The sequence below is a fragment of the Rhododendron vialii genome, chromosome 3a (genome assembly GCF_030253575.1).
Source record: "Rhododendron vialii isolate Sample 1 chromosome 3a, ASM3025357v1".
Classification (NCBI taxonomy): domain Eukaryota; kingdom Viridiplantae; phylum Streptophyta; class Magnoliopsida; order Ericales; family Ericaceae; genus Rhododendron; species Rhododendron vialii.
Window position 1 is genome coordinate 33031461 of NC_080559.1, and position 21904 is coordinate 33053364.

Genomic DNA, 21904 nt, shown 5'->3' on the forward strand with positions numbered 1-21904 from the left:
TATCTATTGGAGTTGATTTTTAATAGCGCCGCTTTTTTTTTTTTAAATTATTAAACGGCTCGAATTGTCCGTAAAAAATTCAAAGGCGCCCGTGCCAGTCGGTGCACGGTTAACCGTGCACCCACGGGGGGGTGGCTTTAGCATTTTCGCTTCTTTCTTATCATGATCAGAAGGGATTAAATCAATGGGCTGAATGGGCCTCATCAATGGCCCAATGGCTGTTTATCTGATCTGCGAGTTCGTCAGATTTGCAAATTACGGATATGCTTCTCCCCCATCCCTCTCATAAAAACATTAAAAAGTTGATAAAAAATACAATAAGATATCGTATTTTGCCGCCTGGATTTTTATTTAAAATAAAAATAAAGTTCCTTCTCTTTCACCTTGCCGCCACCACCACCTCACCAGCAACCATGGGCAGAGGCAAAGGGTGGCAAGTGGGGTCACTCGACCCCATTGAATTTGGAATACCCCACAAATATTGTACATATGCCCCCCAAAAATCACAACTTTTTCCCTTTTTATTTCTAACTTGATGCGCGCTCTCTCTCCAAAAACCGCAAGAACGTACGAAGGTCGAAAGTCAAATTCATTGAATAACTCTCATCGCCGATAATCCTCTCTCTTAAAGTTGACTGCATTGGCCAATTTGAGACTTGCATGCATTATGGGAATTTTCTGTTCACACGAATCTGTTCTCATCATGAATGAGGTTTTCCCACCACACCCAAGACTCGAAACAAAACCAAAACCAATTTATAGACTATGATGAACCCAGCATTTAGAACACAACCTACATTTTTCGTTAATTTCCTTATGCAGAATCGATTACTTTTGAGCATCGGTAACACACTAATTACGATTTTTCGCACTTCCTCCATGGCTCGGGGGGCTGCGGAAAAACCGGATATGAAAGCATCAATGAGAAGAGGTTTTGAGATACTTATTCGTGATCATAAGTAATCAAAGAGTGAAACGTGATGAGGGAATGCTACGTGAAGATTACAGACATTTTAATCCGTCGTAAGATTAAGTTTAAAAGGCGTCTAGTAATGTAATGGATACGCCCTTTAAAACTATTTTTCAGCTGAGAAACTCTTCACAATCCCAAGTCTCTTGCAAGAGTCAAATGAGTATACTGCAGCAAAAGATTACCACAAATTAGAGATGTTACAAGGATTAATTCGTGTACGAGTGTTGGCAGCACGTACATGTCTGATTATTGGATTAATTCATCATCGAATAAAGGTTTATGAGGACAGATCACACGGCAATTTTTTCATATGATTGGTTTAATTTATTTTCTAAGTTACAGGTCGTGAAATGTGTATATTCACGGATATATACCTAGCTTCTAGGCATATTAAAAAAAAAAAAAAAAAAGCTGGTTAATATTGACACTGCAATGAGGAATTATATGCAGGAAAGGGCTTCGGGGAAAAATCAATTCTATTAAAGGATTTTTACCGCTGGGTAAATCCACATCTTAATTCCCATTAAGGTAAGATGAAATACTTAATTAGCACTAGGTCCACTTTTTACAAAATACATTTACCATTAATGAAAGTGCCACCTTAGGACACCCTAGGGTGTTAGGGTACCTTAGAATTTTAGGGTTTAGGATACCCTTACTCCCATGGAACAGAATGGTAAGCTTGCCATTTAATGAAAGGCATTCCACCTTCTAATTTTTTTTTTTTTTTATAAATCAAGACAAGAGACGGGGCTTCTTTTTTATTAATCAAGACAAGAGATGAGGCTTTCAAAGTCTTAATTTGGAGCTTTATTTTTGCAGGCGACGGTGTTGCTCTTCTTTATGCATCAAAGGAGCTGAAAAAGTTGCATACGACAAATTTTGATCAAAAGATTGGTGTTCAGATTATCCAGAATGCTCTAAAGGTTTCTATTTCTTGTTTTCCTTGCTATCCAGAATGCTCCAAAGGTTTCTGATTTTACCTTTCTATCTAGAATGCTCTAAAGGTTTCTATTTCTAAGTATGTAAACTTGTGGTTTCTATTTCTTATTTTACCTTGCTAACCAGAATGCTGCCGTTCCGCTTTCTTTTTAAACTCTCTTTTTCAAAAAGAATGTAATTTCAAGCTCAAATATAATGAAAATGAAAAATATATTTTTAATTTTTTTTTGCACTGTTTAAAAGATCTCAATGAGATCTATCAAACAATATCCATATTGATAGGAAAATTATTTCCATAAACACATGATTTTTAAGCTTGAAATTACCTTCTTTTTCTAAAAGTTTCTTTTTTGAGAATCCGGAACACCCCAAAGGTTTCTTATTTTAGTACCTTTCTATCCAGAATGCTTTAAGGGCCCGATTGGATGCTGTATCCATCGGGTGTATTGTGAAATCTGGGTGTATTGGTTTCTGATGGGACAGTTGCTCCACCGTTTGGTATGATTTTTCGCTCCTGTATTCGTTTCTCCCCGTTTTCGTTAATACAGCCCTCATGGTACTAATTTATGGCCACCTCCGGAGGTAGCCATAACTAATCCGGAGCAATACAGGTGAAATCTTGCCAGTTCTGCCCTTCCTAATCCCCCTCTTCATCACCTCTTCACACATGCACAGAGAAAGGAAAAAATGGAAAATAGAGAGAGGAAAAAAAATTATGGCCGGAGTTGTCATTTACAGTAGAGAGAGAGAGAGAGAACTACCGAACGTCGCCGTTGCCGTTCGAAATTTGACCGTTGACGGTGTGGATCTGACCATCCACCGTCTTCAAGTTGCCATCGTCGACTTCGACTGGAACAGAGGGAGGTGGGTTTGTAGAGAGAGAGAGAGAGGTGGGTGGTTTTGTAGAGGTGGGTGGGTTTGGAGAGAGAGAGAGAGGTGGGTGGTTTTGTAAAAAACTGTGTAATTGGGTGGTTGAAAACCGTGGGTGGGTTTTTGAAATTATTAAAATAATTAAATTATTAGTCAACTAAATCAGTATTGCTTAATTGTGATAAAGTTATTAATTTTATTGGATTTTGTAATAATATATTTAATCTAATAAATTATCGATTTTAATACTAAGCAAGGACAAAAGAGTCATTTGTCAGCTTTTTACATCATACACCCTTTCTTATACACCCAATTTATCCTCCATCCAAACCTAGTATTATTTTATCCTCATTCTCTGATACATCATCCAAACCATCTACTTTTTAATACACCCTCTAAAATGTCACATCAATGTGGGTCCTCCCTTCTTAACTAATACCCCTTACTATCTTATCCCCCTTCATAAATAATACACCCAAACCACATACGGCATCCAATCGGGCCTTAAAGGTTTTCTATTTCTAAGTATATAAACTTGTTTAGCCACCCATATTCCTTTCCACAACAAGATTGGATTCTTTCGTTAAAATGTTCCTCCCATGCTTGGAATTTGATCACAGGACATGGTAATTGGGAGAAAATTATGTGCTCTCTCTTGCCGAAGTTATTCGAATGTGAGGTTGTTGCTACTAAGGTGCCAATGAGTTCTCTCATTGCATTTGACTTCAAAAAAAACCCGTTAGGCTTTGGTGACGAGAATGGGGTTCTACAGATTTCTTCATTGCAGAGTGAGTTTTCTTTTGTGCATTTTATCGACTTTTTATATTTTTGTTTGAATCACGTGCTAAATTTTTTTAATTTTATTAATAGGTTCTTTCTCGAGGGTGGGAGAAGGACACATATTTAAGTTCAGTCATTTACTGCTACCTCCAGTAGCCGTTGTTCTTAGTATGGATCACCCAGGAACTTTCATTATGCTCTTAGTACGGGGATCAAGTCAGAACCTTCATGACAAGTTATGGACTTTGACAATGTCATGCGGGAAAGTATCTTGTTGAATCTCTCCCTTTGCCTGCTTGACTTTTTTGTTTTTGAATTGGACATGAGAATCAAGAAAGGTTGTTCTGGAGAGGTCCGGTGATAAACATGTGGGGCAAAGCTATCGGCATCATTCAGAGTGTTTGAGGAATTGACTTCAGCTTGGCCGTTCATGCTCAACATGCCATGGCTGTGTGTCTGTCCATACTACTTTGAAGTATTCCCACAACTTTGAATCAGTTGTTTATCAGTGGCCCACTAGAACACCCCCTCCCAAATCTCAAGTTCACCTCAGAAAGAAAAAACTCATCCAGGCAATCATTGGGATTCAATAGAATCCTTTCTTTGTGAGCCGTGTTAAGGTTCATAACTCGCCTTAAGGGATCCAACATAACCCCTGTCCTAGAGGCGTACGCAAAGTTGAACGCATGACCCATCCCATAAACAGTCTCTCCAGGAGGTAGGAGGTCATCGTTGAATTCAAAGATGTGTGTTTTTCACACATACTCCCTTTGAATGCGCCCGATGAACATGTCTTTGAGGGTATCAATTGCCAGAATCTCGGCAAAAACATGCACAAACTTCCCACCAACTCTCAGCACCACCACCTTCCCTACCCTGAACTTGTCAAGTTCCCCCGCCTTCCCGGGCACACATATACACGAGACATGTGCACAAGAAATAAATGTGCCATCAGCATCAATGAAAAATGTTGTCCCCACTTTCCATATACCATCTGTGAATAAAAACAAAACAAAAAAAATTTAGCTCGTAATTAAAAAAAATTAAAGAGTAAATTCAAAAAAAAAAAACCTCACCATGTATTGCAGCAATATAAAGGACCCCAGTTTTCATTATGGATGCCAACCGGACCCGTTCAATAGCTAGAGCAAGAGCAATAAGAGGGCTGATTGGCTCAGCAATCGTAGAATATCTCTGGTTACCTGAAAATGTGCAACATCCCCATCAGATTCTTGTCATCTTTAAGTAGATATTACACTGTTGGTCATATCCCCTACTCGTTCAGTCGCCAAAACATAATAAGAGTAAAGAACTCCAAGCGTATCATAAAGTAAGAAACCTCACCATCACCAGCAACGTGATTCGTAGCATTTGCAACATGCTTAACAAGGCACGTTGCTTCGTAGCATTTGCAACATGCTTAACAAGGCTTGCACCAATATTCTTTACATCTTTGAACTCGATGCTCTTTGCCACAGTAACACCACCAATCTTCTGATCAAAAGTTGAAGCATGCCACTTTTCCAGCTTCTCTGACGCAGAAAGAATAGCAACACCGCCGCCTGCAAAGAATTGATGTAGTGGTTCTAGACACAATGTCCTCCCAAAGTGGCTTCACAAAGAATTGTCTGGGAGAGAATATGCAGATAGATGACTCGAATGTCTATATATAATTATACCTTTTTCCTGAATAATTAGTTTTATGAATGATGCTCAATCTTATTGGCACCGGTGCATGTTGTTAATTGTTTGGTTTCATAAATTGATTTATTCTTTTCCTCATCTGGGTGTGAGTGTGTATTGCATACCACACATCATTCTCGTGATCTCGTACTCTGTTATTACTTAACACTTACTGTGATGTAGGGCCCTGTAATTGGGGGACCTCTTGTCCATCCAGCTAAGGGGGTTGTTGGTGTCATTCACTATAGGAATCACCACCGAATTGAAGCGACACCAATTGATGATGTTTTGAAGTATCTAGAGCACTTCAAGAAACATGGGTATGATCATGGTTTGCCTCCCATCCATTGGTTTTTGGTTTGCACACCGTCCTTACTTTGTTTAGCCGTCGAGGGTTTGAAAAAAGTACTCCTATTGTTGCACTGTCTGACATTGTGTTTTCAGAGTAGCTATAGTATGGAAGACATGTATGTGCATGCAAAAATGTTGATATCTATAATTGTTAATAGCACAGCTTCCATGGTTATCACTATTGGTGCATCATGGTTATCATTGCTCTGTATACATCATTGGCTCATTGTTATAGCTCCTTGAGCATGTAAAATAATTCGTGCATGCATCCATTTTTTCTTAGCATTGTATAAAGTTGAAGGGATTTTGATCTTCCGTTTGGGCTGCTCATTATGGCTACTATCTAAAAAGGAGGCTTGCTCTTTATGGAACTCGTAAGAACATATTGGAAATGTTGTGCAACAAGTGTTGCATATTCTCTCATTCAGTACATTGAAAATTGAGAACTACAGTTTAGCTCACTTTGTTTTGTAGGTATCTCATCTCATTAACTAATATGCAAGGCTCAGCCTGGGCATGTAGCGCATTGCAGCATTGAGTGTCATGGACATTTCTATATTGAAACTGTTATGCTGACTACCATTTTGATGTGTAGGGAACAACCTCCTAAAAGAGTTTCGTGTGCTTGATCGTAGGCTATGGGGCTACTTTTGGAAAAGGAGTTTTGTACATACTCTAGTAGCTATGTAATGGAAAACATGCTCGAATTGCTAAGTACTTGTCACGCAATGTTATGATTTTGTGACTTTTGTATATAAAAAATAATTAAAATATGAAGCGCCTCAGGCCCTCAAGCAATGTTAAGTTATGGGTCTTTCTCTGTTTAGACTGTTTTTGTTTTTGTCGAGCGGATTTAGTTCTTTTTATTTGGGTGTACACTGCATAATATTTCAGGTTCATTGTACTACCTTTTTCCCTTTAACCCCCCTATCGGCCATCGTCTTGGAGTGCCCAGTTACCTAGCTGGCTCTAACAGGCGCAACTCTCTGTTCACTTGAAGCCTTGGGAAATTTTCAAAACATGGCTGGGCAACCAAACACCAATGGGCGCCAGCCGCTGATCCTTTTCTACACTTGAAATTAGCAATCAAAACAGATTATTTGAAGGATCCATCAAGAAGCACCTAAGCATGCAACAAACCGTTGGTATCTTAACTTTTAAATGTAAGTACACCGGCTGTGCATGATATTCAAACTTTATTCAAAGGTGTTTTTGTGTTTGCATTAGTTATTACAATTTCCGTCCCAAAAAGTTGGTCCTCCTTGGGAATTCAACTTATTATTGAGACATTATGATTCCATGTACACTTTTTTTTTCCTCTCCAAAATTGCCCTTACCATTAACTTATTACTTGGTCATGAGTTTTGCTTGGGTGCTGAAAAAAGGGTAAAATGTGAAATATATGAAATCTTGGACATTGAATTTCATAAAGGGGCATGAATTTTGGGACAAACAATAAAATTGGCATTCGACCTCCTCAATAGCATGAAGAAGGGTATTAAAAAGATAGATCTAGGCCTCACACCTAGATTTTCAAAGGCATCACACCTAAGGCCTCTTTAGCTTCACACCAAAGAATGGAATTGCATAACACAATCATAGAAGCTTAAAGCTCTTGTAAAATCTTATTCATTCAATCCTTCATAGTATCTCAAACTCTAGAAGTACGTCAATTTATAGGTTCCTAATGTGTTTAATGCCAACGACAGTTCATATTCCCGAGATGGCTAAATAGGAGGAATGAGTTTAATTGGATGAATGTGTTGTGTGATGGTGTGTGGTCAAAGCTCCCTAAATGAAAAGTCACAAGGCTCATGCACCCACCAATGGAATACACATCAACCCAAAAATTTGAATCGTCTGAAACTACCGAACTAACCATTCTATTTATTATGGACTGCAAAGTCAGTCAACCTTATTGCGTAAAATAGCTACAATAGCCTCCCTGGGCATACCAGATAGCAACTACTTAAATGTTTTTGTGGGAATCTGTTGGAACGAAATGTGAGTAGCTGGTGTGAAATCACAAGCCTAAAATCAACCCTCCCATATTCTGATCACCAGTAAGTCTCCATCTCCATATAATGGATAACTTTCCTTGAAGATAGTGGCGTTTTAAGAAGTGCCTGTGGCAAAGAAAAGAAAACCATTGTGGGATTTGACTTCCCATTTTTACTCTTACAATAGCCTGATGGAGACCTGAGGATGCAAATCCTCAGCTCTCAACTTATCTTTCTCACTGAGAAAAGCACATCACTATATCGTAGTGGCGATGAAAAAGAGATGTCACAAGTCAAGGAGTGATCCATCCATTATGAGAAAGTAAAAAAGACGAGGAGAAAAAAAGATAAGCACCATGTACCCAGCCAACTGATAAGTAGAGTTTTGATAAACGCTTCACAAGCACAAACCATGAGACCAAATTACATGAAGTGCTTGATTAGGGGATGAAAACTACCAAGACAAAGTATAGTTGGGGCTGTGTAGGGACGGAGCCAATAAGTGGGGGGAGTGGCATGGGCAACTCTCAGGTCGATAAAAACAACATTATTCTACAAAACAGGTGTATTTTTCTGGGGTATCAAATATGTCGATGGGTGATTAACCTAAAGAAAATATGTATTTTTTGGATATTAGTATTAATAGTTAACCTTAGAAACATGTATTTTTCAGATATTCTGTGGGTTGATAGAAGATTAACTTACTCTATTCTGTGAATGAAATTTATCTTTTTCTGAAAAACTATAACTCAACTTTGAGAATCGCTTCACTCCAAGGCAACTTTCAGTAGCTCTTCCCATGTGCTTAATTTGTCTCTAGGCTTGTTTTTCAAACTTCCAAGCCTTTTCTCTTCGGTGTCGATCTTTTCCCAAGCACAGAATGGAATCACTTTGACATTCCTACTATCCAATAACTGTAGAAGTCCCTCCCTGCCTGGCTTTGGAAAGCTAGGTGCAGATAATACTCCTTTCTCAAGGTCCTCAGATATGCTCACAACCTGCAACCGCAAACAACAATTAAAGCAGTTGGTAATCACTACCTATAAACCCTGAAAAATTATGGTGCTACTGGCTGTGGCAGGGTAGCGCGGCAATGGTGTAATGTCGTGGTAAGGTAGTGATGGCAATTGGCAACATTGGTGGTGGCTGGTATGTTTGGTCTTACGTAGGCATGGAACATTTTCCGCCAAAATTGACTTTATTTCCCACCAGCCCTTGAAACCTTCTACACTGACATTCATTTTTTGCCATGCCAAACACTAGAAAATGCAGAAAACGTAGCAAATAAAGCACTAATAATATTCTCAAAAAATGCTGCATGCCTAATCAATGATGGACGCCACTATCATAGGTTCTTCAATATATGATGCAAGGGGCTACTTACTGTTTCTTCAGCACAATAAAGGTTTGTGGCAATGATCCCTGTTGGTCCTCTTTTCAACCAACCGCATACGTAAACACCCTCCAGTTGTTGATGATCTCCTGAAGAATCAACTAAAACACGACCTCCTATATTCGGAACTATGCCTGCAAAACAAAGTCAAACAAGGAGATGAGGTTCTGCATGGTAGCTGTGTAGACTAAACAGAACTTTTAAATTGTGTGCAAAGGTTTTGACTTGCCCCTATTCCAAATGGGAGAAACGAGACTGAATAATAATTTGAGCATTATCGTTCTCTTACGTCTACATCGTCAGGATGCTAAATGCATGTTTTTGCATCAGAAGTTCAATAAAGAGTGAACAGAACCTATTACATGGATTCATCTGTTCCATTCAGTGGACACTACCGAAGGGTAAAGAAGGAGCTGTGCGTCCAACCCCCATACCAGCGCATGTGTGTAGTCCTCTTGTCTGGTGATGATAAGAACTTATTTGGCAGTAGAAGTATTTTCTCTTGCCTTACCACACTGATAAGGAGATAGAAATTTCAAGAAGACCGTAAACAACAGATTATACTGGTCTTATTGCAACTGGAACAAATTCTAATGTGCAAGCGTATACATTATCCTTGTCTCGTCAAAGTTTGCAGCTAAGGGAACCCGACAGCAAGGCACGTACCAGCACCCAATAATCATAAAAAGTCCATGTTAACCTAGACGAGGTAGAATTATTTGCAATCAAGTAACAATAGCATGAAATAATCTTTACTAAACAGAACTCCAAAATTGTTGCATTGGTGCAAAATGCGTTTGATATACCTTTGGAAGCATCAAAGGGTAAGCCATCAACTGGTACTGATTTATAACCAATGCTCTTTAGCACTAACCTGTAAAGAGTGTAAGCACATGCTCATAATAGTCAAGACCTCAAAAAGAAATTGACATGGCAATATAAGGAAAACAATGCTCGAACTGTAGGTGGGGACAACCTTCAATTCCCCCATTGCCCAAGCACACGAAGCAGTCTGGATGGGAGTGTGTGCCTAAACAAGGCATATAATCTTTGAATTCGTTGATATGATTCAACACTTTGGGTAAATAGGAAACAGCGTGGATCAAAATCAAGTGAGCCTAAAGGAGTAACAGACACGTTTATGTGACTAACATGTATGTGAAGCATTCTCATATGCATACCCCGCCTGTATACAAACCATAGTATGGAGTATTAGCTCAAGTTCAAAAATAATAAAAAAACCTGCAGTCAAGATCTTCAAACTGTCCTGTACCAACTGCAACTTGTTTCCCAAAGCCACCTGCAGAATGAGACCAATCAAGACATATAAGCTGCTGGATTAGGCATCACACAGATGCAAAGTTATTCCGGACGCATTTCACATAACGTTCATGATATCGACAACTTGTTTCCCCCAGCAAACCTTGTCGTCTTATATTATTAACCAATTAATTCAGTAATTTAACTTCTAGAAAATGTTATATCTCACTTGGAATATAATTTGACTTTCGGCATTCAATAAAATTAACCAGATTTCCAATTTACTATATAACCTTTTGGCTGACATCACACAAGTCACTAACTGCAATTTTGAAACCAACTTCCAAAATTGAATGAAATGTAAGACAATAAAAACATCAACCAGACCGTTCAAAAAAATAAATAAAAACATCAACCAGAAAAAGGAAGAAGACATCAAAGAGGTAACTGGACCTGCTCCCCCATGAACACATGTGGATGAAATTTACCTTTGAGAATTGTCTTCTCAAAGTGCACACCAGCAACATGACCAGTTCTGTCATCTGAATCTAGAAAACCAACCGGCTTCCGGAAGAAAACAAAGTGGATTTCACGCTGGCTTGTACGGAGATGAGATGATTCTGAAACGACTGCCTTTGAGAGCAATTCATACACCCTCCTCTGGATTCGACTATTCTTCAGTTCTTCCTTTACCAAATAACAAGGCATCATTTTGATAGCATCAGTTCAGTTAGGATATTTCAGGCCAATTCCTCACTCCCAACACACACACACACATGAAACAAAAACAAAACCAAAGAAAGAAGGGAAGAATAACTTCTTGCAAACAAAGCCCCCCAAGCTACTAATAAGGAGTGCAGATATTTGGAGAGGAATTTTACCTCATCTGCTGGGGTTTTCACTAGATCAGCTTCTTGAATATTAATATGTAAATCTCTGATACCTGCAGAAAGACCCCAATAACTCCATAAAAACCACATTCGAAGTGGGTCCAATAAATCTTTAAAAAAAAAAAACTCTTAACAATTTGAGAGAGCTCTGAAAGACCAAACCAAAAGGGGGAAAAAAAGGCAAAGAAACTTTGAACTAATCATGATAGACAAAGATCAGGAGATTAAGAATTACCAAGAACTTCACGTAACTCTTTTGCAGTACAAGCAGCTTGCACTGGTCCACGTCTTCCAACTAAGTATACTTTTCTGCAAAAGTATTTGTGCATACAGAACAAATATAACTGGGATCCAACTAAACCAAAATAGATGGTACCAAAAGGTAAGACAGAAAACCTTATAGAGCTCTCCTCTAGAGCAGCCAAAGCATGGCTGGAAATATCAGTTGTTGCAAGTTCTGCAGGTGGTCGTAAAAGAATACGTGCCACATCAAGAGCTACATTTCCCTGAATGCAAACAAAGATGATAGTTGGCTCTGAATGGTTACCAGGTCAGAATGTTTAAGGGGATTAAAAGGGTTCATAACTACAAACAGCTAACACTATAGCCTTAAACCTTTTATCATTCTTCCTCTGTGCATTATAAATCTTAAAACGAGAATTCTAAACATAGCCAAAGTGACTGCTGAGAATAGTCTTTGTTCATTGTTCAAGTAAGGAATATTTCCAAAGGACATGCATACTCATTGACTGTAGTTGTTAGAATTCCTGCTTCGAATTTCGATCTGACACTTTGGAAATGAAACCTCAAATACACATCAGAATGACGATACACAATAGTCTTATGATGTCATCAATCAACATAATTCTCAACCAAGTAGTAAGTACAATAAAGTGCAATATTTAAAATTTTGTGAGCCAATATTAGGAAATCTAAAGTGAGTAATGCCCAATCAAGTGTGTGTGGTTTAAGCTTCTCTGCTTCCATTGAAAGAACATGTGATAAAAGAAAATCATCATATAGACATATTACCAAAATAATAGTTCTTTAATAAGAGCCTAAGAGGTGGTGGTATTTCAAAATTGAAACCAACAAAGGATTGTTCACACCAGTCAAAAGTTACCTAAGACCCGGTTCCCCCCTCTTCACTTTTCTTTTTCGGAAATTAAAAACAAAAATAGACTTGTTTCCCTTCCACATATCGGGTCTAGTTTTCAGTTAAAGCACAAGAAGTAAGTTATTCTTGCCAGCATTTTACCCGGGACTTTTGGTGCTTCCATCAATCATATTGGAAACTGGTGAAGAAGGAGAAGATACCTGACCAAGAATAACTGCAGTATCAGAGCCCTTCAAGTCTGGAGCAAAATGTCTGCAGTCAGGGTGCCCATTATACCACCAAACGAATTCTCTAGCTGAGTGTATCCCTGTCAAATCCTACACAAGAAAGCCAATAAATCTAAAGCCATCACGTCTGTCAAAGATACCATAAAAATACCAATAGTGCAGAGGAGTAAACCACAAGCGAAAACAATGTCATTTACACATACTTCTCCCGGAATACCAAGAACTCTATCGCTTTCAGCTCCATAGGCAAGCACAACCTGGTCGGTAGCAACAAACTCATCATCAAAGAATAAAACCATTTACAGGCAATTATACAAATCTAAGTGCTTCAATCAGCACAAAATTTCATCTACAGCTGGTACCTTACCACATCATATATCTCCCTGAGCTCAGACAAAGATACAGAAGACCCAAGTGACACGTTTCCGATGAAGGAGCATCGTTCATTTTGAGCAACCCGCAAAAACTGGTTTGTCACAATCTGTTGCAAGTTTTCTGGTAAACTAAGCTCAATTAAGAGTATTACATGAGAAATACATCTTAATAAATACAGAAATACAAGAGGTAATTCATCAACAACAAATAGCTACAAAAGACTTTATAATGGTATGAAGATTTGGAAAACCTTGGTTTCGGGATGATCCGGTGCCACGCCGGACCGGACTAATCCATATGGGGTCGGCAACCTATCAATGATGTCAACCTCGGCTTCTTTATGTGTCTTCAGCATCTGGTTTCAGCAAATTCAAGAAAAAACAAAAACAAAAAAAAACTATTAATTCAAAACTTAATCAACTCAAAATCATGGCGTTCATCAAACAAGCTCATGTACGATGTATAGCTACACATGCATATACAGATAGATAATAAGCACCTTCTCAGCTGTGTAAAAGCCAGCAGGTCCACTGCCGACAACGCAGACGCGCAACGGATTAGAAGAGAGGGAAGAGAAGCTTCTCGAAAACAATGTCTTTGCCCTAGAAATTGCCATGTCTCTGGATCGAAGATTCAGTTAGGGTTTCAACCAGTCGCGGCAGATTTCGAAAGAGCTCGAAAAATCTCTACTAGTATTTGGCGGGGCAAAATTATGAGGCTTCTTCCAGCACTGAAATTGACGTGATAACTCCAGATGGGCTTTAAGCAAGCCCAAATCGAAACTGGTCTAATCTAAGGGTTGGCCTGGTAATTTTGATCCGCAACTCTTGGGGCTACTTCACCTCAAGGTGAAAACGTGTGAAACGAGAGAAGCCGTAGAGGGAAATGACGGTCCAGGACACTTTGGGATCCTAAATTACTAAGAAGAATGAGCCTATTTCCAAAATTTACCATTAATCTTGCACTTACTAATTCTTACCGGTCATTAACAGAAAATCACGTCTTTACCGGTCTTTAAACGGTAATTCTAATCCTAGACCGTCATTTTTCCAAGTTGTAAGAATTAGTAAGATGTGCGAAATTGGCCCGTGAGGCCGTGACACTCTACATTGTCAGGAAAAAAAAATTTAATTGGCTTTTGTCATATTTTCCATCTCACTTCTTGTTGTGCTTCCATACATTAATATGAAGGGAATGACTTCGGTGTCCCTGGTAATTTGGGAACACCGTAACTTTTGGCATAACAAAATCATTATGAGCATAACCATTCATTACAAGTATAACCAAAACCATTGCAAGCATAACCAAACCCATAACAAGGCATAACTTGGTTGGTTATGCCTTGGTTGATTTTTGGTTATGCCTTATTATGGTTCTATTATGCTTTTAATGATTTTTGTTATGCTTGTAAAGGTTCTGTTATGCCAAAAATTACGGTGTCCCCAAAATGACCGGGACACCATAGCATCATCCATGAAACTAATAGAAGTGATTTCACGTAGTCTATAAAGAAGAAATGTTTATTGATATATAAAGTCATCCTAAACTTTATCTTGATAATATTATTTTCCCAAAACACCATTACATGCGTTTGGATCTTGCGATTGAATCCCATTTTTAACTATTGTTAAGACACTGTATCAAAATACAACAATTATTCTTTTTTCGCAACCATAGAGGTGTTGAAAATGGACTTAACAAGCGAATGAATTTAGATTTTGTTAGAATCAAACTAAAACCATTTTGATTAAAAAAAAATTTACCTATAAATATTAGAGCAATAAAGGGTTTCCGGATGCAAAAGTTAATTTTGTTGTCCTTGCTTGGATTCAAATATAATGCTTACCTCAATTATGCTACAATCACACAAACTCACTCGCATAAAAATTGGGCCCACATACGATATTACTGATCGATACAGTACGGGATTCAAAAACCTAATTGGCCCCTAACGTTTTAAATTAGTGGTCCTCCATATGTGTGGAACAAATTGTGTGAAAATAACAGGTGTTTTTGTTTTCCCATTATATAATTCAACGCTGAAAAATACTCATTGCTCCATAATTGTCAATGATAGGCAATCCCATTTTGGCATAGAGCATTCAATTTCGTAAGCTCGCAAAATTGGTAATTGTCACGTGGTCAACTTGTGTGGGCAGCGTGCCCTTTGGAATTTCCGGATTTCAAAATGTGAGGGCCCAGATCGGGGGAGCGCGAGCGGGTAAGCAAGCGCTCGCAAAATACAGAGTCGCCACTCGGGTTTTGAAGGTCCGACACCCAAGGAACCATATTTTGAAGCACTTGTCGCGCTGTTTGATTTGAAAAAGTTTAAGGAACCAATCCGTCATAACCATATCTGGGTTCGGGAGCCAGGTTACGAGAGGGGAAGGGTTTTATGGCACCCCTCTCGCCCAATCCGGAGATCGGTTTCTATTTAGGCATTTGCGAAAAAATGTTTGTTTGCGATTCTGTTTCATTAATCAATTTTTAGCCAATTAGGGCGGGGGAACAGTTAATCGGGGATTAAAACTGTAACATGTTTGCAGGATGCGATGGATATATCATGGATGGATGGAATGTTTAAATAAATTAAAATTGGGATGAAAACCAACGCTTATGGTTGAAACACCAAAACAGGGCTTTGTATGAGATTAGCACAAATGGTGGCTAACTTGCATGCATGAATCAACCTGCATGCAAATGAACCAACGCGCGATAGTCCCATACACTCGCGCGAGTGTTGATACTTCACAAACAGCTTGACTTTTATCCCCTTCTGGGCTCTGGAAGGACCAGTGCTCACCCAGGTGCAAACCACGCAGTTTATGAGTACTTGAAAGTAAGCAATATTACAACGTGCAGTAATAATTTTGAAATACAACCCCTAAACAGTGGGGGTGACTAAACAGAGGCCAAGGCCAAGCTGCCCATGCAAGGGCAGTTTCTAGAATTAAGACAACCATCGCGCGACAGAGTGACATACTCGCGCGAGTGTTTTGACTGGACTTTCAGGAACTACTTTGCATGCCTGGGCTCTGAGAACATATTCAGAAGCGAACCAGGGGCATTCTCAAACTGAATAACTAAAAATTCTAAGTTTAACTACAGATTTAGCATACAAGACAGTGACATATCACAAATATTCTCCACAGGAAGGCATAAGACTATAAATGAACGAGGACAAGGATCCCATCCCCACGAGAACCATATCGTGCTGACTAGAACCGTCGCGCGATTAAGTGGGTATCTCGCGCGTGGGAGTGCTTTTCCGCGGTAACTTGTAACTCTGCTGGCTTTAGGACCACAACTGGTATTGATTACCAGCCTTGGCCCTGTCAACCCCCCTCAGGGGTTTGAACAGTAAGCAGAAAAGTGTTATACCTTTGCTTAAGTGTCTTGAAGATGGCTTGAATGAGGTGGTGAGGCTTGGATAGTGATTATGTGGGAGTGAGTGCAATATGGAGTGCTTGTGCTTGAACTTACTTCTTCTTCCTTGAGAACTTTTTTGGTAACCCCCTAAGATGAACCATGGGGGGGTATTTATAGAAGGAGGAGTTGGTTGGTGGTTAGGCAAGGCCATGCAACCAGCCAACAAGGCTGGTTACAATTACTTGATGGAGAAGTGGGGTGCCAAAGGTGATGGGAGAATGGGGTAGAGGTGGTGCAAGGGGAGCCCCCCAGAACGCTGTTCAGTCGACGAAACGGGGTTACATAGGCCTGTAGCCCCCTGATCACCACGCAATCCAGATGAAAATGACAGTGTTGACCATCGCGCGAGGGATTGGATGTGTCGCGCGAGTATCAAACAAACCCCGCGAGGGTCATCAGTCAAAACTTTGACTTTGACCACCACCTGGCAAGTGAAGCATCGCGCGAGGGTCCTAGTGCATCGCGCGACTGTCAAACCCAAGGTCCAGGTTTTTGGTTGAAGGGTTTCAGGGCTAAGGATGGGTTCCACGTACACCAAACTTAAGCCATTTCATTTTCTCAAAACTGTTTTCGACCTGATTCATCATCGGGGAAACAAGAAACCGAAAACAAAGTAAAACGATCGAGAAATCAGATTGGGGTGTCTACAACTTGTTACAAGAAATCAAAACCTACTAGTAGGGGTGAGCACGGTCCAGATTGGTTCGGTTTAATAATAAACCAAGAACCAAACCAATACTTATGGATTATGAATTTGGAAAACCAAACCAGCCCACAAAAGACATAAAACCAAACCAATCCAAACCATTAAAATACGGTTCGGTTTCAGTTTTAAACCACGGTTTGCTTTGAACTAAGCTATTGTCTTCAAAAAAAAATTAAAGTTCTTAAAATTACGAAGATAAATTAAAACCAATTCCATTCAAATTATTAAAACACACTAATATCAACCAACTAATTAAGAGTAGAATACCTACAATTGCCTCAAGTTTTAAACTAAAAAAATAAAATACTGGCAAGTCACTAAAATGAACCAACTAATAATGCCAACTACTAAACATCGTAAGATAGTTTAACCAAATAAAATGCCAAAGATAATTCCTCAAACTATTGAATTTAAATGAGGCAGCAAAAGGCAGTAGTAGCAACATGGTAGAAACCAACTTGCAAGGTTCATATCATTAACTTCGCGGGGAAGGAAAATTAAATATTGCGGTGGATTTAATAGGATCAATAAATTAAGAAAATATTTGACTAAAGCTCTCATATTTATTGGGTGAATCATAATTAAATTAATCTGACTATAAATATATATATATGTATGTATTATACGGTTCGGATCGGTTTAGAACCACAACCGTAAATGTGAATCCACAAACCAAATCATATAACACGGTTTCTAATTTTTTTAAACCATGACCAAACCATACTACTAAAAAACCGGATCAAACCTTCCGGTTTGGATTGATTTGGACTGGATTCGCGGTTTAACGGATTTTTTCTCACCCCTAAAGCCTAGTAGTCATTTTGGTATTCAATTTCGTAAGCTCCCAAAATTGGTAATTGGCACGTGGTCAACTTGTTCCTAATTACTACGAGAAATCAAAACCTAGAAACTATTCTAACTTTTGACATTTTCTTTTTCCTGTCGTAACTAACATCAAAACAACGAACTTTTCCGATATAATAGTCGCCAAGTTTCATGCTCTTTCTTCACATTCACTTCAATTTGACTCTCTCTCTCTCTCTCTCTCTCTCTCTCTCTCTCTCTCTCTCTCTCCACACCACCGGAAGGCTTCTGATCAAGATTTGTTTGATAATTAAGCCTCCGGATTAGTTTACGCGCGGAGATATCAACACTGCTAAGATTTAGAGAAAGAAAGAAATATGAAAAACCGTACGAATTACACGTTATTAGGATGTCTTGTTTTGGTATTGTGTTTTATTAGTGGAGGAGATGGTGCAATTTCTCGTAATGTAATGAAAGAGGTCACTGGAATAAACAAGGAGGGTCCATATTTGGGCATTGTGGTGCCAAACAACTTTGAGATGAGCCCTCTTCTCCAATCTCCTAGCTTCGTGGGTGATGCAAAGTTTGGCTTCTTGGATTTTTCTGGTATAGGAGATGTGATAAGCCTAAAACTCTTACTTTTATGGTAACGCTGTAAACGAATCGAGTAACTCGTCAGCTCGATTTGGTTCGGCTTGTTTACTAAACGAGCCTAGCTCGTACTCGAGTTTTTGGCTCGTTTACTAAACGAGCCAAGTGGAGTTCGGCTTGTTCGACAAAAGCTTGGCTCGTTAAGGGTGGTTTGGCTCGATTAAAGAGACTCGTTTAGTAAAAGACTAAGCTCGGCTCGTTAAGGATCGAGCTCGAGTTTTTGGCTCATTTACTAATCGAGCCGAGCTCGAGCTTGACAAAGCTCGGCTCGTTTACAGCCCTACTTTATGGTTGTCAAGCTCGGCTCGTTTACAGTCCTACTTTACGGTCTTTTTTGTTGTTTTTTGTAAATAAAAGATTAATAAATCCTTTTTGTGCTTTGTTTTCTATTAATCAGTATTCTCATCAAAAAAAAAAAAGTGATACTTTTCTTTTCCATTTTTCTGCTTAGTGTTTATTGTGTAAACAAGAAACCTTTTTTCCGGAAAATTCGTATTTGATGAAATGACATTTTATGAAACTTTTCGAATGATAATTAATGAAGATAAAAGTACGGAGTGTATTAATCGATACAGATGCATATACATGTGTATTGCGATAATCATTTTCCATTTTGAGTATTTAGCGTATAATTTGAAACATCCACCACTAATCATTTTCCTTGTGTGATTTGCTTGCACAGGAAGACGGTTTCACTTGGGACGATTAGGAAAAGAAAAGGTCATTGTGGTATTGACTGGATTAGGCATGGTATGTCAAGCAACTTACATACTTTACCCCCCCTTCCCAAAATGAGATTAAGGTCGACAATCGGGGCAAAACTATCCACGTGGCTGGCCGTTATTGGTGCAAACTTTGAGGATCTTGAAATTTTTGCCAATCGTGACAAGATTGCCCCATCAATTGTGACCACCCGTAAAGTCCTGAAAGTTGTAATTTTTATAACTTATTATAGTCTGCAGTGAAAAAGTTCCCAAAAACAAATCTTTTACTAAATCAAGTTCTTCTTTGACAAATTAATTCAGTGTGTTTGTGGGATAGCTTAATGCAGGGATAGCCACAGAATTACTGCTAACCCTATTTTGGGTGAAAGGAGTTGTTCACTATGGGATTGCAGGGAATGCAAACCCTGACCTCCAGATTGGGGATGTCACTATTCCTCACTTCTGGGCTCATACTGGCCTTTGGAATTGGCAGGTATATACATATCCTTTTCATTTTCAGACCATATATGGTAACTTTTGTGGAGAATCCGAATCCATAAATTGTTTACAGGGAATTTTTCTCCAAATAAACCCATTTTCGAAGACATGTCAAAAAACTGTTCTTTTTTTTTAAGGGATTATTACCACTAGGTACAAAAAAATAAAAAATATTTCCCATTAAGGTAAGATAGAATATTTAATTACCACTTGGTCCACTTTTTACAAAATACATTTACCATTAATGGAAGTGCCACCTTAGGGTTTTAGGGTACCCTAAAACCTTAGGGTACATTAGGATTTTAGGATGCCATAGAATTTGAGGGTGTCCTAGGGTTTTAGAGTGACCTAGAATTTTCGGATTTAGGATACCCTAGAGTTTAAGTTTAGGCGCTTTCTTAGAACCCTAGAGTTTTGGTTTAGGCACTTTCATAAGGGTTTTAGGGTACATTTTCCTATCATAGGGTGATAGCGATTTAGACACTTTCATAGGGTACCCTATGATTTAGGCATTTTCATAAGATACCCTATGGTTTATGCACTTTTATAGGGTATCCTAGGGTTTGGGCACTTTCATAGGGTACCCTAGGTTTTAAGCATTTTTCAGAGTTTAGGTACTTTCATAGAGTTTTTGTGTTTCATTAATTGGAGGGGCCCTGGTGGAAAATACTTTTTATTTTCTGTACCCAGCGGTAAAAAGACGTTTTTTCTAAGAATATGTGTAGATAACGAGGGTGAATTTACGAATTCATCGTTATTTTTCTTTTGGAAAATACAAAAACTGGCTATGAAAACAGATCTAAACAAGACTTCATTTGTTTTTGAGTTCTGCTGCCGGTACTCGGATGATTTGTGTGGGACTCGTAGTGGGCTCCACAACAAAATCTGTGCACAATCTGTGCACAGATTGTATGTGTGGGTATCATTTATGTTTGTTTTTTTCCTTTCTCGTGTTATGTGCTTACAAAATATGTACAGAGATATGGAGATGGGCCTAGAGATGAATTATCATTTGAATCCAACGGAGACTACACAAGGAGTATCGGTCACTTGGAATTTTCCCAACACAACAATGAGACCGGAAGTGAGAAATCACAGGATAACTTTCTGAACCGTATTTGGTATCAACCCGAAGAGATTTTTCCGGTGAAAGGAACTCCGGAAATCAGGCAACATTCCTTCTGGGCTCCCGTCGACGATTATTACTTTCAACTTGCAGAAAGGCTCAAGGTATGTTTCAGTCATTTTTCAACCGTGTTCGGTATTGACCTAACGATTGACATGTCAATCCACTTACACCATCCGTCATCTCTGACTCCAGGGAATGAATTTGACAAGATGTGTGAACTCCACGACTTGTTTACCAAGAACCCCAATCGCGACGAGGGTGGAGAGGGGGATAAGTGCGAGTACATTTGTTGACAACAGGGCATATCGGGAATTCCTGTTTTCCAAGTTCAATGCCACTGCCATTGACATGGAAAGTGCCGCGGTTTCTCTAGTCTGCATCCAGCACCAGAAGCCTTTCGTTGCAATCAGAGCCCTGTCTGATTTAGCCGGTGGGGGTTCCTCTGTTTCCAATGAAGCTGCCATTTTCGCTTCCTTGGCTGCCCAAAATGCAGTTAATGTTGTAATCAAGTTTGTTAAGTTATTGTCTTAGGTTTTGTTTGGCCTCTTGAAAAAGCCAGTTTACTGTTTATCGGCTCTCTCTTTTTTTTTCTATAAAGAACGCTTTTGGTCAATGCGTTCATACGTTGCAACATTTTGATTTTGTCACGAAGTGATCATCCAAACGTGGCCTTAACTGGGCACCTTTGTTCAGTTCGAAATTGATCACCCTTCAGTATATTGTTTTCTCTTATGAGTCCGCATTCCAAATCAATACTACAGAAATATCGCATCATGGAGTACATAGAGAGGGAGTCTTCAAATTTTGCGTGGCAAAGTAGCGGTCACTTTTAAATTCAACACTTGCTCCAACCCAGTTGATATTCGAAAGGCCAAATCCTATTTGAATTTGGTGGACCTCTACTTATGTGTATTTTTTAAGGCAATGTCAAGTCTTTTTTGTAAGAAAAAAGTGACAATTTGAGAACAATTTTTTTTTTTAAATGACAACTCCAAAATTGAAGCTATTTCTAGAGAGGGAGTATTTGTACATTTCACATTTGACATGACATGCCAAATGGATGAATTGACATTTGAAACAACTCCGATCAATAGGTCAATTCCTTTGATATTAATATTCGAT

General features: G+C 38.9%; 2 protein-coding genes and 1 long non-coding RNA gene across 6 annotated transcripts; 2 read left to right on the forward strand and 1 right to left on the reverse strand.

Annotated features, from left to right (window-relative positions):
• Positions 1–4779: 4779 nt before the first annotated feature.
• Positions 4780–6459, forward strand: LOC131320145 (uncharacterized). The gene is made up of 2 exons (XR_009198135.1): positions 4780–5568; positions 6195–6459. It is a non-coding gene; the product is annotated as an uncharacterized LOC131320145 (long non-coding RNA).
• Positions 6460–6946: 487 nt separating this feature from the next.
• Positions 6947–13592, reverse strand: LOC131320143 (NADPH:adrenodoxin oxidoreductase, mitochondrial). 4 transcript variants are annotated; one of them, XR_009198131.1, is made up of 14 exons: positions 13361–13588; positions 13112–13216; positions 12854–12967; positions 12690–12743; positions 12460–12576; positions 11539–11648; positions 11378–11451; positions 11134–11195; positions 10741–10939; positions 10235–10292; positions 9799–9866; positions 8984–9126; positions 8305–8597; positions 6947–6974 (listed from the first exon to the last, which is right to left on the reverse strand). XR_009198131.1 is itself a non-coding variant. In XM_058350741.1 (13 exons), the coding sequence occupies exons 1-13, from the start codon at positions 13475–13477 to the stop codon at positions 8367–8369; spliced, it is 1452 nt and encodes a 483-aa protein (XP_058206724.1). In that variant the 5' UTR covers positions 13478–13588; the 3' UTR covers positions 7957–8366. The 4 variants fall into 4 exon arrangements, 1 of the variants encoding a protein (XP_058206724.1); XR_009198134.1 differs by lacking the exons at positions 6947–6974; positions 8305–8597 and adding exons at positions 9355–9507; positions 9602–9692 and having other exon boundaries at positions 8985–9126; positions 13361–13592; XM_058350741.1 differs by lacking the exon at positions 6947–6974 and having other exon boundaries at positions 7957–8597.
• A 4488-nt stretch (positions 13593–18080) lies between these two features.
• LOC131320146 (bark storage protein A-like) lies at positions 18081–21395 on the forward strand. Its single transcript, XM_058350742.1, has 5 exons — positions 18081–18406; positions 19134–19201; positions 19493–19648; positions 20632–20883; positions 20975–21395. The coding sequence occupies exons 1-5, from the start codon at positions 18178–18180 to the stop codon at positions 21311–21313; spliced, it is 1044 nt and encodes a 347-aa protein (XP_058206725.1). The 5' UTR covers positions 18081–18177; the 3' UTR covers positions 21314–21395.
• Positions 21396–21904: the final 509 nt, after the last annotated feature.